This window comes from Magnolia sinica, chromosome 1 (assembly GCF_029962835.1).
Source record: "Magnolia sinica isolate HGM2019 chromosome 1, MsV1, whole genome shotgun sequence".
Taxonomy (NCBI): Eukaryota; Viridiplantae; Streptophyta; class Magnoliopsida; order Magnoliales; family Magnoliaceae; genus Magnolia; species Magnolia sinica.
In genome coordinates this window covers 1268680-1286284 of record NC_080573.1, presented here as the reverse complement: position 1 = coordinate 1286284, position 17605 = coordinate 1268680, and the positions used below count along the sequence as shown (strand labels likewise).

At 41.2% G+C, this 17605-nt stretch overlaps 1 protein-coding gene and 1 long non-coding RNA gene across 3 annotated transcripts; both read left to right on the top strand.

Annotated features, from left to right (window-relative positions):
- The first annotated feature begins 792 nt into the window (after positions 1-792).
- Positions 793-1651, top strand: LOC131222346 (uncharacterized). The gene is made up of 2 exons (XR_009161205.1): positions 793-838; positions 893-1651. It is a non-coding gene; the product is annotated as an uncharacterized LOC131222346 (long non-coding RNA).
- A 4939-nt stretch (positions 1652-6590) lies between these two features.
- On the top strand, positions 6591-17254 carry LOC131232363 (internal alternative NAD(P)H-ubiquinone oxidoreductase A1, mitochondrial-like). Of its 2 annotated transcripts, XM_058228617.1 has the most exons (10): positions 6591-6707; positions 7271-7330; positions 10918-11643; positions 12007-12220; positions 13839-13999; positions 14097-14162; positions 14268-14431; positions 14551-14665; positions 14898-15077; positions 16961-17254. In XM_058228617.1, the coding sequence occupies exons 3-10, from the start codon at positions 11059-11061 to the stop codon at positions 17114-17116; spliced, it is 1641 nt and encodes a 546-aa protein (XP_058084600.1). In that variant the 5' UTR covers positions 6591-6707; positions 7271-7330; positions 10918-11058; the 3' UTR covers positions 17117-17254. The 2 variants fall into 2 exon arrangements, with proteins under 2 accessions (XP_058084600.1, XP_058084650.1); XM_058228667.1 differs by lacking the exons at positions 6591-6707; positions 7271-7330 and having other exon boundaries at positions 10580-11643.
- The last annotated feature ends 351 nt before the right edge of the window (positions 17255-17605 follow it).

Genomic DNA, 17605 nt, shown 5'->3' with positions numbered 1-17605 from the left:
GGGGGAGGCAGAGAGCTTACTCCTCATCTCTACAGGGAGGTGCGTAGTTTTTGGTACCATTGAAAAGACTAAGGCCCATGTGTTGCACTGGGCCATAAAATCATTGTGATCGTTCTTGCCATTCAATCAAGAGCCAGCTAGCTCTCTATCTGTCCGTTCATCCATCTATTTGAGGTAGACGATGTGTGTACAAGGAATATAGACTGTGGGTTAGCTTCTCTTTAACCGTTCATTTTTGTACATTTGTGGCCACTTGAAGATCATATTGGCTTGACTTTGTAGACATGGATCTACAGAGTGGGGATTTTTCATGAGAAGATCTGATTTCACATGTGTGTGCCTTGGCTGCGCATGTGAGCTAGGATGACCGTTACTACCCATCTGAAAAATATCATACAAAAATCACCAATCCAATATCTCCAACTCGAAAGGTAAGTTGGTTATGACCATCGGTGGCAACCGACTGGTGGCCACCTGGCCAGGTGAGCCCACATGCCCGCATGAGATCCCCGCAGTTCAAGGGGTGGCATTGGGCTGGGAAAGATTAGGCCCTGGCCTGGCCCCACACTTAAGGAACGAGTCCGAGGCAGGGCCTAGCAGCATGGGCCAAGCATAGCAGGTAACCCAAGCCCAAAAATGGTTAGCCTAGATCCAACCCAGCCCAAAAGGTACTTAAGCCCGACCCAACATGGTCTAGGTATGGGTGCATCTAAATGAGTCCATGTTTTAGATGGGTGTGGACATACACATACTGGCTGAAGCTCTTATTTCTTCAGTCAGACAGGAGACTGGCTCCTCTACTGGGACACTGATTTACCCTTTGTAATTCTCTGTTGATGTCAGTGTAATTTGATTTACTTAAAAGTGTTTATTTTCTCCATGGATATCCTAGGTAAGTGGGTGGTGAGGCTCCCCATCAAGGACGACTTGGCTGTGACCCGGATCTAGCGATGCAGGTGTAACCCTTACTGTAAGGTCCACCTTAATGTAGGCACTGTATATCCCCATGCTGTCTAGTTGTTTGTTTAGGGTATTTTATGGCATACTCCCAAAAATAAAGTAAAATTCTTTTTAGATGGACCACACCACATGAACCAGGGATTATTGACCATTAAAAGTCTTTTGTGTGCCACAAAAGTTTTGGATCAAGCTGGTATTTAATTTTCCCTTTTATCCATATCAGTTTGACGTTATCAACCGGTTAGATGGTTAAAAAACATTACTGTAGGCCCTAGGACATTTTAATGGTATGCATTCAGCAAACACCACTTACAGTGGTGTAGTTCACTTTGAAATTTAGTTCTCCATCACATTGGAAACGCATTAAAATAAGCTGGAAAAACGGATAGATTACGTAGGTATACATTGTATACATTAAGATGGGATGGGCCCCACAGTCAGGGGTCACACTCACAACACTTATTATGGGGAACGGATTGTCTGCGACCCAGGGATAGAGATGGAGCTGTGTGGGGTCCACATAAATGTGGGTGAAAAATCCATTTTGTTCATTTGTTTTGAAATGCCACGGTAGAGTTTTGTATGAAGATGATATTTGCACCAATGGTCGATCTGAGTGTTAAAGATTCTATGAACGGTTTGGATGGCTTATGAATAACATGGTCGGCTCCGCCATGGCTTCAATGGGGTATATTGCTTTTCCCACTGTTTTGTTGGTTTGGCCCACCTGAGTTTTGAGTATACCTTATTTTTAAAATCTAATCGACCAAAACAAGGAAACGGATTGGCTACTGCCCCTGCCACCAGGCAATTGCTGCGGTCGGTGCTTTGTGGGCCCCACCATGATGTATGTGTTTCATCCATGCTGTGGATCTATTTTTTCTAGATTATTTTATGGTATGAGAACAAAAATGAGGTATATCCCAATCTCAATCAGACCACATTACAGGAAACAGAATTAATTGAACGTGGACCATTAAAAACTTTTTGAGCATAGAAGTATTGGATCAAGCTCATCTTTGTTTTTTTCTCTTCATCTGGGTCTGTATGAATTAATCAACATATTGGATGTCAAATAAATAGTATAGTAGGCCTCAGAAGGATTTTAATGGTGGATATCGAATCACTATTGTTTTCCTGTGGTGTGGTCCACCTGAGATTTATATTCCTCTCATTTTTGGTAACAAGCCCTAAAACGATCTTTAAAAATGGGTGAACGGAAGGGATGAAACACATACATCATGGTGTGGCCCACAGAGCACTGACACCACCCAATGGGCTAGTGGCATGGAGAGTAGCCAATCCGTTTCCCCAAAACAGATGCAGGTCCATCTACGTGGACCCCACACAGCACAAGACTCAGAGATTTCTATGTAACCTGAGTCACTGGCAATCCGCTCCTGTGGGTGAAATGTCGGGGAGAGTTTTGATTGATAGGCCCGTACTCCCCCCCACCCCGCCACGTCATTTCTCCACCGGCCCCTTGCGACCCACTCCAACCCGGTAGGAAGCGTCCATTCGAAGAGTAGCCATCGTTTTGGAAAATGGTAGAAAGCAAGCATTGAAGTCCAATGAGCCCATGTGCACGTGGGATATCTCAGCCGAGCCCGGACTATTATCATCTGATCCACCGGCCATCATGCCTCGCTGCCGTGTATGTCTGGCATCTAACCATGCATAAGAGCAGCTAACCCTGAAATTGGGAAATGAGACAAATCCAACCGTCAAACCGGCCAACAAGAGAATTGGGAAGTTTTTGAGCCGTTGCTCATTGTTTTGGATTCGCCACGTTTTTAGGCCCAATCTAAATAGAGGTTAGCGCGCCTGATGGACGGGATGGATCTAATACAGCGATTTCCCATAAAATAACACAAGTAACGCCTCTTGAGTCAACCGTCGATATATAACAGTCGAACGGTTAGATCTACGTTCTTGATTTATCTACACGTGGCCTGCTTTCAACACGAATCTTTTTCTGTCGCCCCCACGATACCCGGGGTCTGATCATGCTTGTTAGCGACTCCCCAAAAAGTCCAGAAGACTCCACCCGTCAAAAGGAATATACGAGCCGAGGCGGTGGAATCTTTTTGTTATTTAAAATAAAATAAAAGAAAAGGAGTAATGTAAAAACAAACGGCCGTGGCCTGGGTAATGCCCCCAAATTGGATGCGGATTTCCTGCACTGGAATGTAAGGTGGGTCTACGTCTATGTTTACGAGAAAACCAACCCGTCAATTCATTTTTTTGAGCTCATTTTAATATATGCTACCAGTAATAAGAAGAATCTAAAAGAATTTAAAATTCAAGTGGGCCATACAATTATAAGAAGAATCTAAAATTCAAGTTAGCCAATAGTAGGAAAAGGACTGCCTGCCATAGAAACCTTCTTAGGCTACACCATGTTTATATGTCCTCCAAACCGTTTATAAAATAATTTTCATTGGGACCAAGTGAAAATATTAAAAACTTAGATTGATATAAAACTTTCATGACCATTTAAATATGTCAACTGTAGTCACTAAATACCTACTGTTTCCTCTCGCGGGGGTACATTTGAATTTTTCAAATCTTAAAATGATCTCAAATCTTAAAAAGATGTAAACGAGTTGATTTCTCGTAAACATTCCTTCGGCAGGGCTCATGCGCTTTTATAAATTGATCGATAAAACACATACAAACACATACGTCACGGTGGATTTAAAAGAGACCATGAAGACCGTCCGTCTCAGGCCGGTGCTCGCGGAAAGCGGATTGCGTCATAACGCCCGCCGGTCTCTAGCCATGAACGCGCAGATATGCATGGACCAATCGTGATGCATCTGTTTATCCACGCTGTCCATCAATTTTTAAAGATTATTTTAAGATATGAGCTAGATGGGACGCTCAGGTGGGCCACACACATATATAACTCTGGCATTTAATGCTTTTACGCATTTTATGTAACCAAGCTTATTATTTGGTGTAGTCCACTTGAGCGTTGGACGTGCCTCATTTTTGGCATCATATCTTAAAATGATCTGGAAAAAGGAATGGACGGTGTACATAAATTGATACATCACCATGGCCCCGCAAAAATCCGTTCGTTCGTGGCCGGAGGCGGCATGGGGTAGGTTGCGAGCTGCTTCCGTGCTAATGGGGGTAGTAGTAGTACCTAATCCCCGTACAAGAGATCTAAATTCCAACGCTGCCAGTCAGGACCGCTGGTTTGCCGAGCCACCCGTACATCTGCCAGCTGCAAAATCATTTATAGTTGAAAATCGTTTCAGAGTGATTTTTCCGCTGGACATAAGTTCATGATCAAATGATCCAAACCGTTTATGTAATAGGCCTCATCGCGGTTGGGTGATACCAAAAAGAAAAAAATCATCTCTAATTAAAGGATTTCAACACCTTTTGCCATCTATATATATTCTTTTGAATATGGACCGCCGCCTTTTAATCATTTTTTCCTATGGAAAATTGACAGTTTCCTACAGCCTGGAAGTCTCATCTGTATCAACGTTTAGAGGTCCATCATATAAACAGTTTGGATCGTTGAAATACCTAACATTCAACGGCTATAGTTTCAACCTAAAAAATAACAATACGTCATGCTGTACTGCAACATACCTCACCAGTAAATTAAATAGACAGGAACTAATTATTACCCTTTCATCCGTCAGAAAATCCTCGGATGCTTTTGCATTGGGAACCGGTTCAAATAGTTATTTAAAATTTTTGAACCTCAAAGTTAATGTATATGATATATCAATTCCCTCTATATGTTTTACAACAATATTTTGAGGCATGAGCCAAAAAATGAGATGATCTAACACTCAGGTGGCCCACACCAAAAGAAAGAGTGGCCTCACAAAATTTTTAACGGTAAGTATTCGATTCCTGTTTTCGTACGGTGTGGTCCACTTGAGTATTCGACATACCTTATTTTTTTGTTCATACTATAAATTCAAAAGGCATAAGGGATAAAACGTGTGGATAAGCGAAATGCATCACAGTGGGACCCATATATATTTTGTAATGTTTTCAATTTCCGTACTGAAAAAGTAAGCAGTCAAATTAGGTGTCTTGTAAATGCACTGTAAAGTAATTATTACTACCTGGTATTTGGGCAAAATCAAACAGGCCAAGGGCATGTTTGCAAACCTCTTTCCCAGGGGAGCGGACTAGTGTTACGAGTAAAAGCCTCCGGTTGTGTTACTCTTACGTCGGGGCTCTTCCTGATGATGTTTTTATAACCACGCCGTATATCAGATTCTCCGTTACATTTAAGCAGATATAAATCTCAGGTAGACTACACCACAGGAAGCTGTGATGATTGAACACTTCACCATTAAAATCTTCACAGGGCTCATCGCAAGGTTTTCATAATATGTATTTTACATCAAACCTAGATGAAGTGAAAATACAAACATCAGATTGATCCAGAATTTTCATGGCCCACAAAAAGGTTTTTTAACGGCCATTCACCACTGTTTCCAGTGGTGTGTTGTACTTAAGATATAATCTTTTTAATTTTGGAATATATTCCTAAAATGAGATGGAAAAAACATATGCACCGCGGGATATATATAAAATATTCATCAAGGTAGGTCCCACATGGTAAGGGTAACACCCACTGAGGTGTTACCCTGTTACCCGGCTAACACGGAACTCGCTCCCATTTCCTCGAACTTTACAGCTCCCGGTTTCATGGAATATTAAATGCAGGGTTTTTGTTTTTTCGATGAGTCCCCTCGTGGAAGGACGCGGATATCCTGCGGAAGCCTTTTGCAGGAAGTTCCTGCGCTGGAATTTGGGAACCAACGTGATTTTTGTTAGACATCGACTCAGTCCGTCCGTTTTATGAACTCATTTTAGTACTTGATTCCAAAATTGAGCAGGCTCCAAGACTCAAGTGGGCCGCAGTTAAGTAAAAGGTGGGTAAGGAAATTCCTACCGTTGAAACCTCCCTGGGTGAACAGTGATGTTTGCATGTCATTCGTACTGTTCAAAACGTCCTTCCTACTGGGATGAACTGAAAACAAAAATATTATCCTGGTTCAAAACTTCTCTGGCCCCACAAATATTTTAACTGTAGACGTTGTTCAATCCTTACGTTTTCGGCGCATTTGAGCATTGGACCCGTCTCATTTTTTTCTGCAAGTCCTGAAATAATCTCACAAAACGGATAAACGGGGTGGATTTATCATAAACATCACGGTGGGCCCACCTAAGTTCCCAGCGCAGGAACTTCCTGCGAAATCCGCGTCCTCATGGAACAACGTCGGAGATCCGGGAGGTTGGCACACGTGTTAGAAATACAGGCAATTCATCAGGTAGGGACCACCGAGAATATGCCATGGACAAAAGATAATATCCATCTGCTAATTAGACATGAAGTTCTTATGACAAAAAAATGGACGATCAGAAAAAGCCTAACAATAAAAATTCAACATAAATTCGTGAATCATTGATAAGCGTACTACTGCGATTTCTGGCACGTGATATATTCGCATTGCGCCTTCCTTGATAAATGACCTGGATCTGTGACATGTGCTTTGAACGCACGGATTTCTGACACGTATTCCGCCCCCTCAGCCGGTGTGCCGCTCCGTAATAACGACTCACGAGTCACGACCATATAAAGAAAGAGAGAAGGAAGCTTTCTCCCACGACCAGCTCGAGTGTCGAGAAGAACCATAAAAAAAGAATGCCTGAAATTTCTTGCTCTCCAAGCTAGATCTCGGAAGAACATACACGTTTCTCTGGTACATATGCGCGTTTTTGTTATGAAATGCTTCAGATTTCTTGGAAGTTGGAGTATTCCCTTCGTTTTTTCTTTTTTGAAAATTCCGTGAGTTGTTTTCATCTGACAGCTCAAGGCGATTTTTTTGGTGTGTAAGATCCTTTCCAGTTCTATTCTTTCCATAATGTAATTTGAAAATATTTGTGCGTTTGGCAATTCCGGGAATTTTTCGTTGTATAGATGCTGATCTAGTGTGTAATCCAGGCCCTTGGTTCTTTGTTTGTTTGTTTAGGAGATCTGGACAGGCGTTTTTACTGTTAGATTAGTGGAATATCAGCTCTTTCGTCTTCTAATTTTTTCCTTTTTTCTTTTTACTTTCTATTGATCACATCGGGTAGGCCACACTGGATGTTTAAGTGCAGTATTAGACACCGCATCCCGAGAGTTTTTTTTTTTTTCCCTGCTTGTTAGTTTTGCATGATTTCCAGATCCATGGATTGTTTAAAAGCAAAGATAGAAATTATCGTATTCGAAATAGGATCTGTTTGGCAGTAAATTCACGCTTGCATTTTGACTTTTTGGCAGAGACTGTGAGAAGCTCTTCGGAGGACAATTGGGATCGTTTTCGTCTGTAATTTGAGAAAGGTATGTCCAAACACTCCTTTACCCGTTTTCAAACGTGCGAATCTGGCACGTATTGGACATCTGGGCTGTGCGTGAGGTGGACCCCGGGATCCACCGAAGCCGCGCCCGAAAAACATCGGCTGGTTGGACTCATCGGCTAGGGTTAGACGCACTACGAAATCGGGGCGCGGTTAGGTACTACCCCCGCCCGATCCGAGCTCGGGACGGGCAGAGGCCCTGCGGGCCGCTGAGGGGCCACCGTGATGTATTATTTTTATCCGCACCGTTCATCCATTTTTTCATATGATTTTAAAATACCGGATAAAAAATAATTTAGATCAAATGCTCAAGGGGACCACACCACAAGAAGTAGCAGTGCTAAGGACGCCCACCACTGAAACCTTCATGGGGTCCACCGTGTCATTTATTTTCTATCCAACCTGTTGCTATGGTCATATATACCTGGATGAAGTGAAAAAATAAATATCATCCGGATCCATAACTTCTATGGCCCTTGAGAAATTTTCAACGGTAGTAAATTAATCCTCATTGTGTGGTCCATTTAAGCATTTGATCTGCCTTATTTTTTATCCAATATTTTAAAATGAAATGGAAAAATGGATGGACGGTGTGGATAAAAATAATACATCACGGTAGCCCCTCAGCGGCCCGCTGGGCCTCTGCGCGTCCCGACCTCGGAACGGGCGGGGGGTAGTACCTAATCCGCGCCCACGAAATCGATGGATTGATTGAAATATCTTGCCAACTGTCCATGTTCAAAGAACGTGTGTGGCACGCGGCACGCCGCACGCCTATTCGGCGGGGTAATAAGATCGCGTACTGAGTTACTCCGTACGCTTTTATTGAGTAAACTCATTTGGGCCCACCTTGAATGTATGCTGCTTATCCAATCCGTCCATACGTTCTTTCAGCTAATTCTATACGTTGAGCCTAAAATTAAAGCATATACAAAGCTCAAGTGAACCATACCACTGGAAACAGTGGGAATAATGATTTCGACCGTTGAAATCTTTCTAAGTGCCCACAGTGATATTTATTTGTCATCCAACATGTTTATAAGATCAAAAAGACTTGGATGAAGGGAAAGATAAAATATCGGCTTGATCGAAAACTTCGGTGGCCCCTAGAAATTTTCAATGGTAGACACTCATTTCACACTATTTCCTGTGGTCTGGTCTTTTTGATCTTGGAAATAACTTATTTTCGGTATATAGAAATGAAATTTACTTTTAAAATGGATGGACGGTGTGGATCAAATAGATAAATCACGGTGGATCCCACAGAGTTTACTCAGTACGCTTAGCATACTGAGTTACTCAGACGCAATCCGCTTCCGGCAGCGGGCTCGCCTCGTTTCCGTGTCTCGTGATGCATGGATCTGATGTCCCACACACGTGACTTTGAATTTACAGGTACGTATTGGTGGGTGGTTGCAGCAAGGGTTTCGACCGGGTACGATGCCACCTTACTACTGTATGGTACGAGGCAGGTCTCCACAACCTGAGTGCATCTTAAATGATGATCTGAACCGTTCTTGTTCTGGCCACTATGCACCCCGGGCCATCATTACAATCATCTGTTGATCGAATAACTGCATCCGAAGATGAATTTTTAACGGCTCGTATTCAAAGGTTAGGATCATCAATGCTTCAATGAAGCATGATGACAAAACCATAGCTTCCATACGGTAGTAATGAGAACATGAACGGTTGAGATCATTCCAAGGCTGAAACCCGGGGCGTAAAGGGGCCACCATACTGTAATGTGGAAAGAAGAAAATGCTTCCTACTTTAAGAACTGATAACATACGCGCAAGGTACAGTAGCCATGTTTCCTGCCGATATGCCGCTTGTGCAGTACATCAGAACCATGAAAAGGATAGGGCCCCACCGTCAATATCATCTGGGACAAAATCAGGCCGTTCGCAGGTAGGCCACACCATTAGAATCAATGGTCCAGATCAAGATACGGGTGTTCCCCACCTAGTAAGCGGATCACGTGATTCTCAACAGCTTTGGCCTACTGTTCTAGCGGTAATGATGTGGTAAACAAGTGGCGTAAAGGATGGTACGGTACCGCGACTTGTGGCACCGTTGCCTGTATGAACAGTTGAATCCTACTCTCACCGCAAAAGCCGATTTGACACTTGTGAGATGTGGGCCGTTCATCCAATGGATCCCGAAAGAGACTGTTCTTGTCATCTGTGGTCGCGTGTTCCTCGTATGTCCATAGGTCAATAGCCACCTTTAACCATTGAATTCTTTTCACACATGCGGGGACCACCTGAAGACGCGTCAGACTGAATTTTGGTGACATACAAGAGGGGCCCACTTGATGAACAGCTCAGATTCCTTGCAGAAGAGACACACCGTGGGTACCCATCACATGTCTCAAAGAAGAGCTAGCATCCATGATTGTCTATTGACGTAGACTGCAGACCCCACTCTTTCAGGTGGACTGTCCCTCCTAGATTTCGGGTCAATGTGCCATTTTTCGAGACGCGGATTGGGTACAACCCCCTTCTGTCCCCGCTCGGCCGAGGCTGGGGCCCACCCTGATGCGTGGGTTTTATCCACACCGTCCATTCATTTTACCGTTTCATATAGGGTAGACGCCCATCATGAGGAAATCCAAGGCTCAAGTGGACCACACCACAGGAAACAGCAGGGCCCCACCCTGTTCATAAGGTCACATAGATCTGGATGAAAGGAAACACAAATATCAGCTCAATCCAAAACTTTTGTGTGGTCCACTTGAGCATTGAATCTCCCTCATTTTTTGGCTTATATACTAAAACGATATGGCTAAATGGATGGATGGTGTGGATTAAACCCATACATCAGCGTGGCCCCTCCAGCTTTTGCCGAGCTCGGGAATGGCGAAGGTAGTACCCAGTCCGTGTCCCTTTTGTGGATCCCTGTTTGTGCCCAAAAGTTAGGGTTGGACGTGAATCAAGATCTGAATTCGCAGTTGGGATCCATTGATCCGGTTCATGTTAGGGTTGGACGTGAATCAAGATCTGAATTCGTAGTTGGGTTCCATTGATCCGGTTCAGGTTTGTGTCCTTGTCCTAGGATCTGATTGATAAACGAGTCGGATTTGGGCTGACACTGATCCTCCTAGATTTTACCGGTTCACACCTCTAGGTCATCATTCGGATTTGTACTTGATTTGTGACTGGCAGGGCAGGTTGGGCCGGGTTCCTGATATTGGGGTCTAATAAATAATCAGGTTAGACAAGGGGCTGACCCTACGATCAATTTAAATTTGATTGAATGTGGACAGTTGAATGTTTTCGTTTTAACCATTCATTAGACATCTTTTTTTTATTTACGAGAGTTCTACAGTGGGGCACATGATTTGGATGGATGATGAAAACGTATGGGCCTTAACGACAATCACATTTTTTTGCTTTTGTTGCATGCGTCGTTCTAGAAGCAAGCCCCATTTTTTTGGATTCAACGAACAGCTATTTGGGCTCCCAATTCAATGCCAGGCCACATGGAAAAAAACGTTGTATTGTATTAAAGCTCTATAAAAACCCAAGTCGTAATAATGCTCTCTTCCATTCTAATCTCTTGTTGCAGCCCATGTTCAAGTAGCATACACCCACAGTCCTCTCAGCTGAGTATTTTGCATTTGAAGGAGAGAGATTGCAGCTTGGTCTTTGACTCTTGCCATCTGAAGAGAGCTGAGCATTTGAAGAAAAAGGTGTGAAGTGTTCTAAAATGGCATTGTCAAGGATTCTAAGAAGTAGCTTAAGACAGTCATTAGCTGCTAATTCAGCAGCAAAAATGTCCATTAGCAATGACATAAACCAGAATGGTGTGGTGTCGGCCAGCCAACGCTACTCATCTTTGACTAGAAACGTTGCGCCAAACAGCGATTTCAAGTCCCAAACGATGGATTCTATCAGTTTTTGGAGAAGGGGAATAAGCATATTGCCTCACCGCCAACTCCCTTTAGCCGAGAGCGTTATTGAGGATTCCGACTCGGAGTTCGATGGTAGTAAGTTATTACCAGGGTTGGGGCCAACAAAGCCGCACGAGAAGCCAAGGGTTGTTGTTTTGGGTACTGGGTGGGCCGCCTGCCGGTTTCTGAAAGGGCTGGACACGAAGATGTATGACGTTGTTTGCATATCGCCGAGGAATCATATGGTTTTCACTCCTCTACTCGCGTCTACTTGCGTTGGGACGCTTGAATTCCGGTCGGTTGCCGAGCCAGTCAGTCGGATACAGCCTGCATTGGCAGGTTCTCCCAATTCTTACTTCTACCTGGCCTCTTGTAAAGGAATCGACATGGACAAACATGAAGTGAGTATGCTCATCTATGTTTTCAAAGGCATTCATGCATGCATACATAGCAAAACTACTCTTGAATTGTTTTTGTCATTTGTTCGTCACGTACATGCATTCATGCATCCATAGAAACATTGTCTAGAAATGGGGTTACTTGTGAAATTTAAGTTGTTCATCAAGGATCCCATAAAGGATGATCGGTACCCTCACTATCTCGTATTCGATGATCCTAGCCTTATTTATGCAAAAGGACTAATACTACCAAATGGTCCACATTGATCCAACACTGTATAATTCCTTTTTTCCCCATTAATCTTGTGTCCCTTTCTGAGGGTGGAATAATCAGAAACTACTCTAATTTCATTTCTTTTGAATCAGGTTTATTGTGAGACAATTAGCAATGATGGACTCCTTCATGATCCTTATCGCTTTAAGGTGGCGTATGATAAGCTAGTCATTGCAGCCGGGGCTGATCCCTTAACTTTCAACATCAATGGGGTGAAGGAACATGCGTTTTTTCTCCGTGACGTACCACATGCTCAAGAAATACGAAGGAAGCTCCTTTTGAATCTCATGCTCTCTGAAAATCCTGGTGAGTTATGTTACCTCTCTCGCTACTGATGGATTACAATGAATTGATACTATAGGAATTTCATTTGTTTAGATGACTGACTGACTTATCAGGAAGTCTAGACTATTCTACTTTTCTACCATTGAAGATGTCTTGTTGAAAAGCTATTTAATCTGTCTATATTCTAGCTAAGAACTAGGGACCTATAACATTGGAGTTGTATCAGAAAAGGAGTATGTAGAGGTTGGAATATGAAGATTAAGTTTTTAGCGACTGTCATGGATTTGGTGTTTCAGAATTCAATTATCCATTTTGAACTTTGTGGCTATGAATGGTTGACCCCTCAATAATGTGGTAATTTTCATGATGCTGTTCATGAACTGAGTCATGCCTCTTAGACTCGCAAGTGATTAAATATGAATCAAGGCTACATTTGCATGCTTAATCGATTTGGAATACAGTAAATCAAGTGGAAATAAGCCTAGTGGGACCAACCCCACTCCATCATAATGAGGGACTACCCCAAATAGCCATTCAGATCATTTCAAGACCAGCTTGAAAGGCATGAGATTGCCATATTGGGTCTGTGGTCATTATGGAATCCCACCTCCATTTTGGTCAATGCTTCTATATGTAGTTGAACTATTGGTATTTAGTCCAACTGAGCATCCTAATTAGCCTTGCACAAAAATGAATAATTAAATTGTTCTGTATTGGTTGGGAACAAATTTCCATTGCCCTCATAAGGCTCTTCAATTGGTTTGCTCACTTTCACAAATGAAATAAACTGTCAACTCAAGGTAAAGAATTGCAGTAGATTTCACTATGCTTGTGGTCAATTAAGAATCCACAGGCAAATGAGCTTCCTATGGTTATAGTCCCTTTGTTTTTACTTATTAAGGCTTAGTTCTTTGTGGCAGTTGCTCTGTTCATCTAACAAGGCCACTGTTTAGGAGCTACATCTTAAATGATTTTGGTAATTGGTACTGTTCTGTTTTTCTAAAACTGTTGTTTGCTTTGGTGAGTGCAAGTGGACGAGCTTATCAAAACAGAATCCTTAAGTGTCCTCTTTTTTCTAGTTTTGAGATTGTTATCCGCCAGTAATAGTAAATTCTATCTGTTTTCCTTCATGCATGTTTTATATGCTATACTTACTAGGTTAATATTTATTTAACAATATCTTTTAATGTTATCAATGAATATGTTATCAATGAATGAGACAAAAGTGCAAGTGAATAAAGTTTGTCAAGGTCAACCTTTTCACGAAGGAAAATGCTATTTTGTACTACTTGAGATTTTATCATGGAGCAAACTGCTTTGATGAATCTAGAGTTAGTATAAAAGCTTATGAAAGCATTTTGTTTGTTGATCCACTCATCTTGAGTATTATAATTAAGAGAATAGTTTGTGATAATGCATCCCTACACCTTTGCCTCCTCAACACCAAAAAAATGTCAACCCTGATACAATATCCAACCTTATATTCATCATCAACACAAAGTCACTAGATTTTATTTTATTTTTTGTTAATAGAGGGGCAAAAGTTTTCAGCTTCATTCTTCTTATGGCAACCCAAAAGGCCAAAACTCACTTTTCTTACACAAACATGGAGAGTATTAACTCACTTTGTTGTCTATAGGCATATCGGAAGAAGAAAAGAAGCGCCTCTTACACTGCGTTGTCATTGGAGGTGGCCCCACAGGTGTTGAGTTCAGCGGCGAACTAAGTGATTTCATCATGAAAGATGTACATGAACGGTATTCTCATGTTAAGGACCACATTCGTGTCACCCTCATAGAGGTATGTTTTGTATCTTTTCTATTCTTTTATGCAATGAATGGAGAAATAAGAAAGATGTGAAATCATTAGATAAAACTGTTGCTTTGTTCTTGTGTAGGCAAATGAAATCTTGTCGTCATTTGATGTTGGATTGAGGCAATATGCAACCAAGCATTTGACCAAGGTAATCTTGCACAAGCTCATCACTTGGACATGAGCACAATGCTTATTGAGGATTTTATTTATAAAAAAATGATATTGAATTTTCTATGCTCAAAATTTATATTAGTGCGGTGTTCGCCTTGTGCGGGGTGTCGTGAAAGAGGTGCACCAAAAGAAGATAGTCCTCAACGATGGGACCAATGTTCCCTATGGTCTACTAGTCTGGTCTACAGGGGTCGGCCCCTCGCAGTTTGTGAAATCACTAGGTCTTCCTGAGTCTCCTGGTGGAAGGTATTGTAGTAAAGCGATCCAATGACTATATTTTTCATCTACATTCTTTATGCTCTTTCTTGTTTATTAACTTTTCCAATGAGCATCCCTCTAATTATACTTGTCACGGTTTGATATAGAATCGGTATTGATGAGTGGTTGCGGGTTCCTTCAGTAGAAGATGTGTTTGCACTTGGAGATTGTGCTGGTTTTCTTGAACAGACAGGGAAACAAGTTCTTCCAGCTCTAGCTCAGGTTGGCAACCTTTATTGTATTGTAACATCTTCTTATTTTCTTTGTTCTTAGTATGATATCTGATAATGAGAAATAATAAAAATGGTAAAATGGTATCAACTGCTCTCTCTTAGTCCAAAATGAAATCACCAATACATTCAACCAAATATTTACTTGGGTTCACTTTTAAAAACTAGCTTAGTCTGTTTTTTGTGATAGTTCCTTTATATAACCACTTATGCGCTTCGCACAGGTCGCAGAGAGGGAAGGCAAGTACCTAGCAGAGCTTTTCCGTAAGATAGGAAAGCAGAATGGAGGCAAAGCTTTCAGTGCCAAAGACATCCCTCTAGGAGATCCTTTTGTCTATAAACACCTCGGAAGCATGGCATCTGTAGGGCGTTATAAAGCACTGGTCGATCTACGCCAAAGCAAGGTAATTAAGGCTTCATTTTATTTTATATATATATATATATATATATTACTCTAATCTAGTTAATTTACCTTATCATTCTAACAACAAAAATACATGCAAACCATCAATTGTTGAGTTATTATTGTTTTAGAAATGAAACAAAAGCTACAGTAGAAATAAGTTAGTTATTATATGAGGTTTGTAGAAATGCATAATAAATGAATATGAACCAATGTTTTAAATATTTACACTATGTAGTATAGTTTAGCGTTTACGATACATAGCTCATGAAAATAGCTTTAGTCGCATGTAGCCTACGCTACATGATCAGTTGCATACGCTAAACATTACATAGACTATGTTACACACTACATAGCTCATAGGACAAGTTATTTTCACTACTACATTAAGATCAATTAATGTTTTCAATAATTCAGTATATTTTTCTATTTTCAATATATAAAAAAGTTAATCTTTTCAATACTTTTAATAAAATAATATTAGTAATAATATTAAATGACTTCGTTGATTTTTTCTTTACCTTTATACTTTACCATTGCCATTACCTATTATTTTAGGTTGCATTTGGTTGCACCAAAAATCATGAAATTTTGTTAAATTTCATTATTAATTAGTCTATTTTTGGTGCAGAATATCATGAATTGGTACAACCAAATATAACCTTGATTAAAAATCTAGTAGTGTGTAGCTTATGCCTCACACTATATATATCTTACGCATCACGCTTTAAAGGGGTGAACACTATGCTGCACGCTATTTCCTATTTAAAACACTAATATAAACATTATGAGTTGTCCTGGAATAAAACAAGTTATTGCCTATACCTCCATATAAGTTCCTTTGACGGCCCAAGCTCAAAAAAGGAAGAGATAAGAGAACCTTATGGAGAACATGGTCAGAAATCTGTAGTAGAATCCGACTAATTTATTAACTTTGCGCTATTATACCAAGATAGACCTAAACTTAAGTGAGAATGGATGAAGAGGTGTCCACGCACACTTTGATTAATCCATGTAGACCGTAGACCCACACATTGGAGTGTGGCGCCTTTTATTTTCTGCTCGAGTCGACCACCCATGTGAACTTATAGAATGTGTGTGGTAGGGTTGGTAATAGGCTGGTAGGCTGAAGGGGGTATCCGAGCTCGGCTTGACATAGACCAGGTATCGGTGTATTTAACTGGATGCTGATGCGGGTTTGGGTATTAAAGTGAGACTGATTAATAATTGTAATGGGTGTTGGCGTATACCTACCTAAACCTGGACTTAGCGACATGGGTTTGGGTATTAAAGTAAGCCCGATTAATAATTACAATGGGTGTTGGCATATGCCTACTTATACCTGGACTTAGCGACGCGGGTTTGGGTATTAAAGTGAGCCCGATTAGTAATTGCATTGGGTGTGAGTGTGTGCCTACCCATACCTGGACTTAGCTTCATCTAAGTATAATATCTTAGCTTCATCTAATTATAATATCTATTAGCTCAATGGTAGAGTGTGTTCTTGATAATTGCGTCATTGTGTCTGGGACTATTAATTTACATACATATACAATACTTCAATTAATTTATAATAAGTTATTATTTATTTTTAATCACAATTAGCATTTTTTTTTAAATTCACAAAACTATTGAAGAAGGAGGCTGGTTCCGCTAACCGTCCGATCGGATTGGAAACCACAACACACTAATAACCATATGATCAACAATGAGAGTGCATCAATCACTCGTAATAAAATGCATTTTCTTTTCTAAGTTAGAATTCAGAATCCAGATTTCTGGTATTGTGACGTATCATGCTGTAGATTTTTGCTGAGATCTCTTCCCATTCAGCTGTATAATTTAGTACTAGATTTAAATCTCTCTTTTGCCTTTCATTTGCAGGATACAAAGGGCCTTTCGCATGCAGGGTTTATCAGCTGGCTGATTTGGCGTTCCGCATACCTGACACGTGTCCTCAGTTGGAGGAATAGGTTCTACGTGGCTGTTAACTGGGCCACCACGTTCGTTTTCGGCCGCGACAACACCAGGATAGGCTAATGTGGCACTCTATTCAACACTTAGCTGGATGTCACGTTGCAATCTCTCGATGAGGGTCGCAATGCATGGCATCAGCTTCAATTTTGGTTCTTTTTCTCCTTTTCGCCAATAAAATCTTTGTAAGAGTGATTTTTTTTTTCTCATAGTTCACCCTTATTACTAAAATCGAATATGCCCCGTTTTTCATCCTTTATTTTTCCCTCCTGCTGATTTTGTGGACCTTAAAATCAGGTCCAAGCTCGGCCCATGACAACCGTAATAAGCCCGAACTCAGACTGAGGTTTTATAAAAGCAATGCGGACACTGGTCTTATTTGCAGAAGATTGGCTATAGCCCATGGTCCAAAAATGAGACCCAAGCATGGATTCATCATTCAAGTAGCGGTTTTGGAATGTTGACTCGCTGGACTATAACGAGTACGACTTGCTCTGACTCGGTCGGGTATGATCTTGAATCTAATATAATTTTTTGGACCATAGTCTAAAGTTG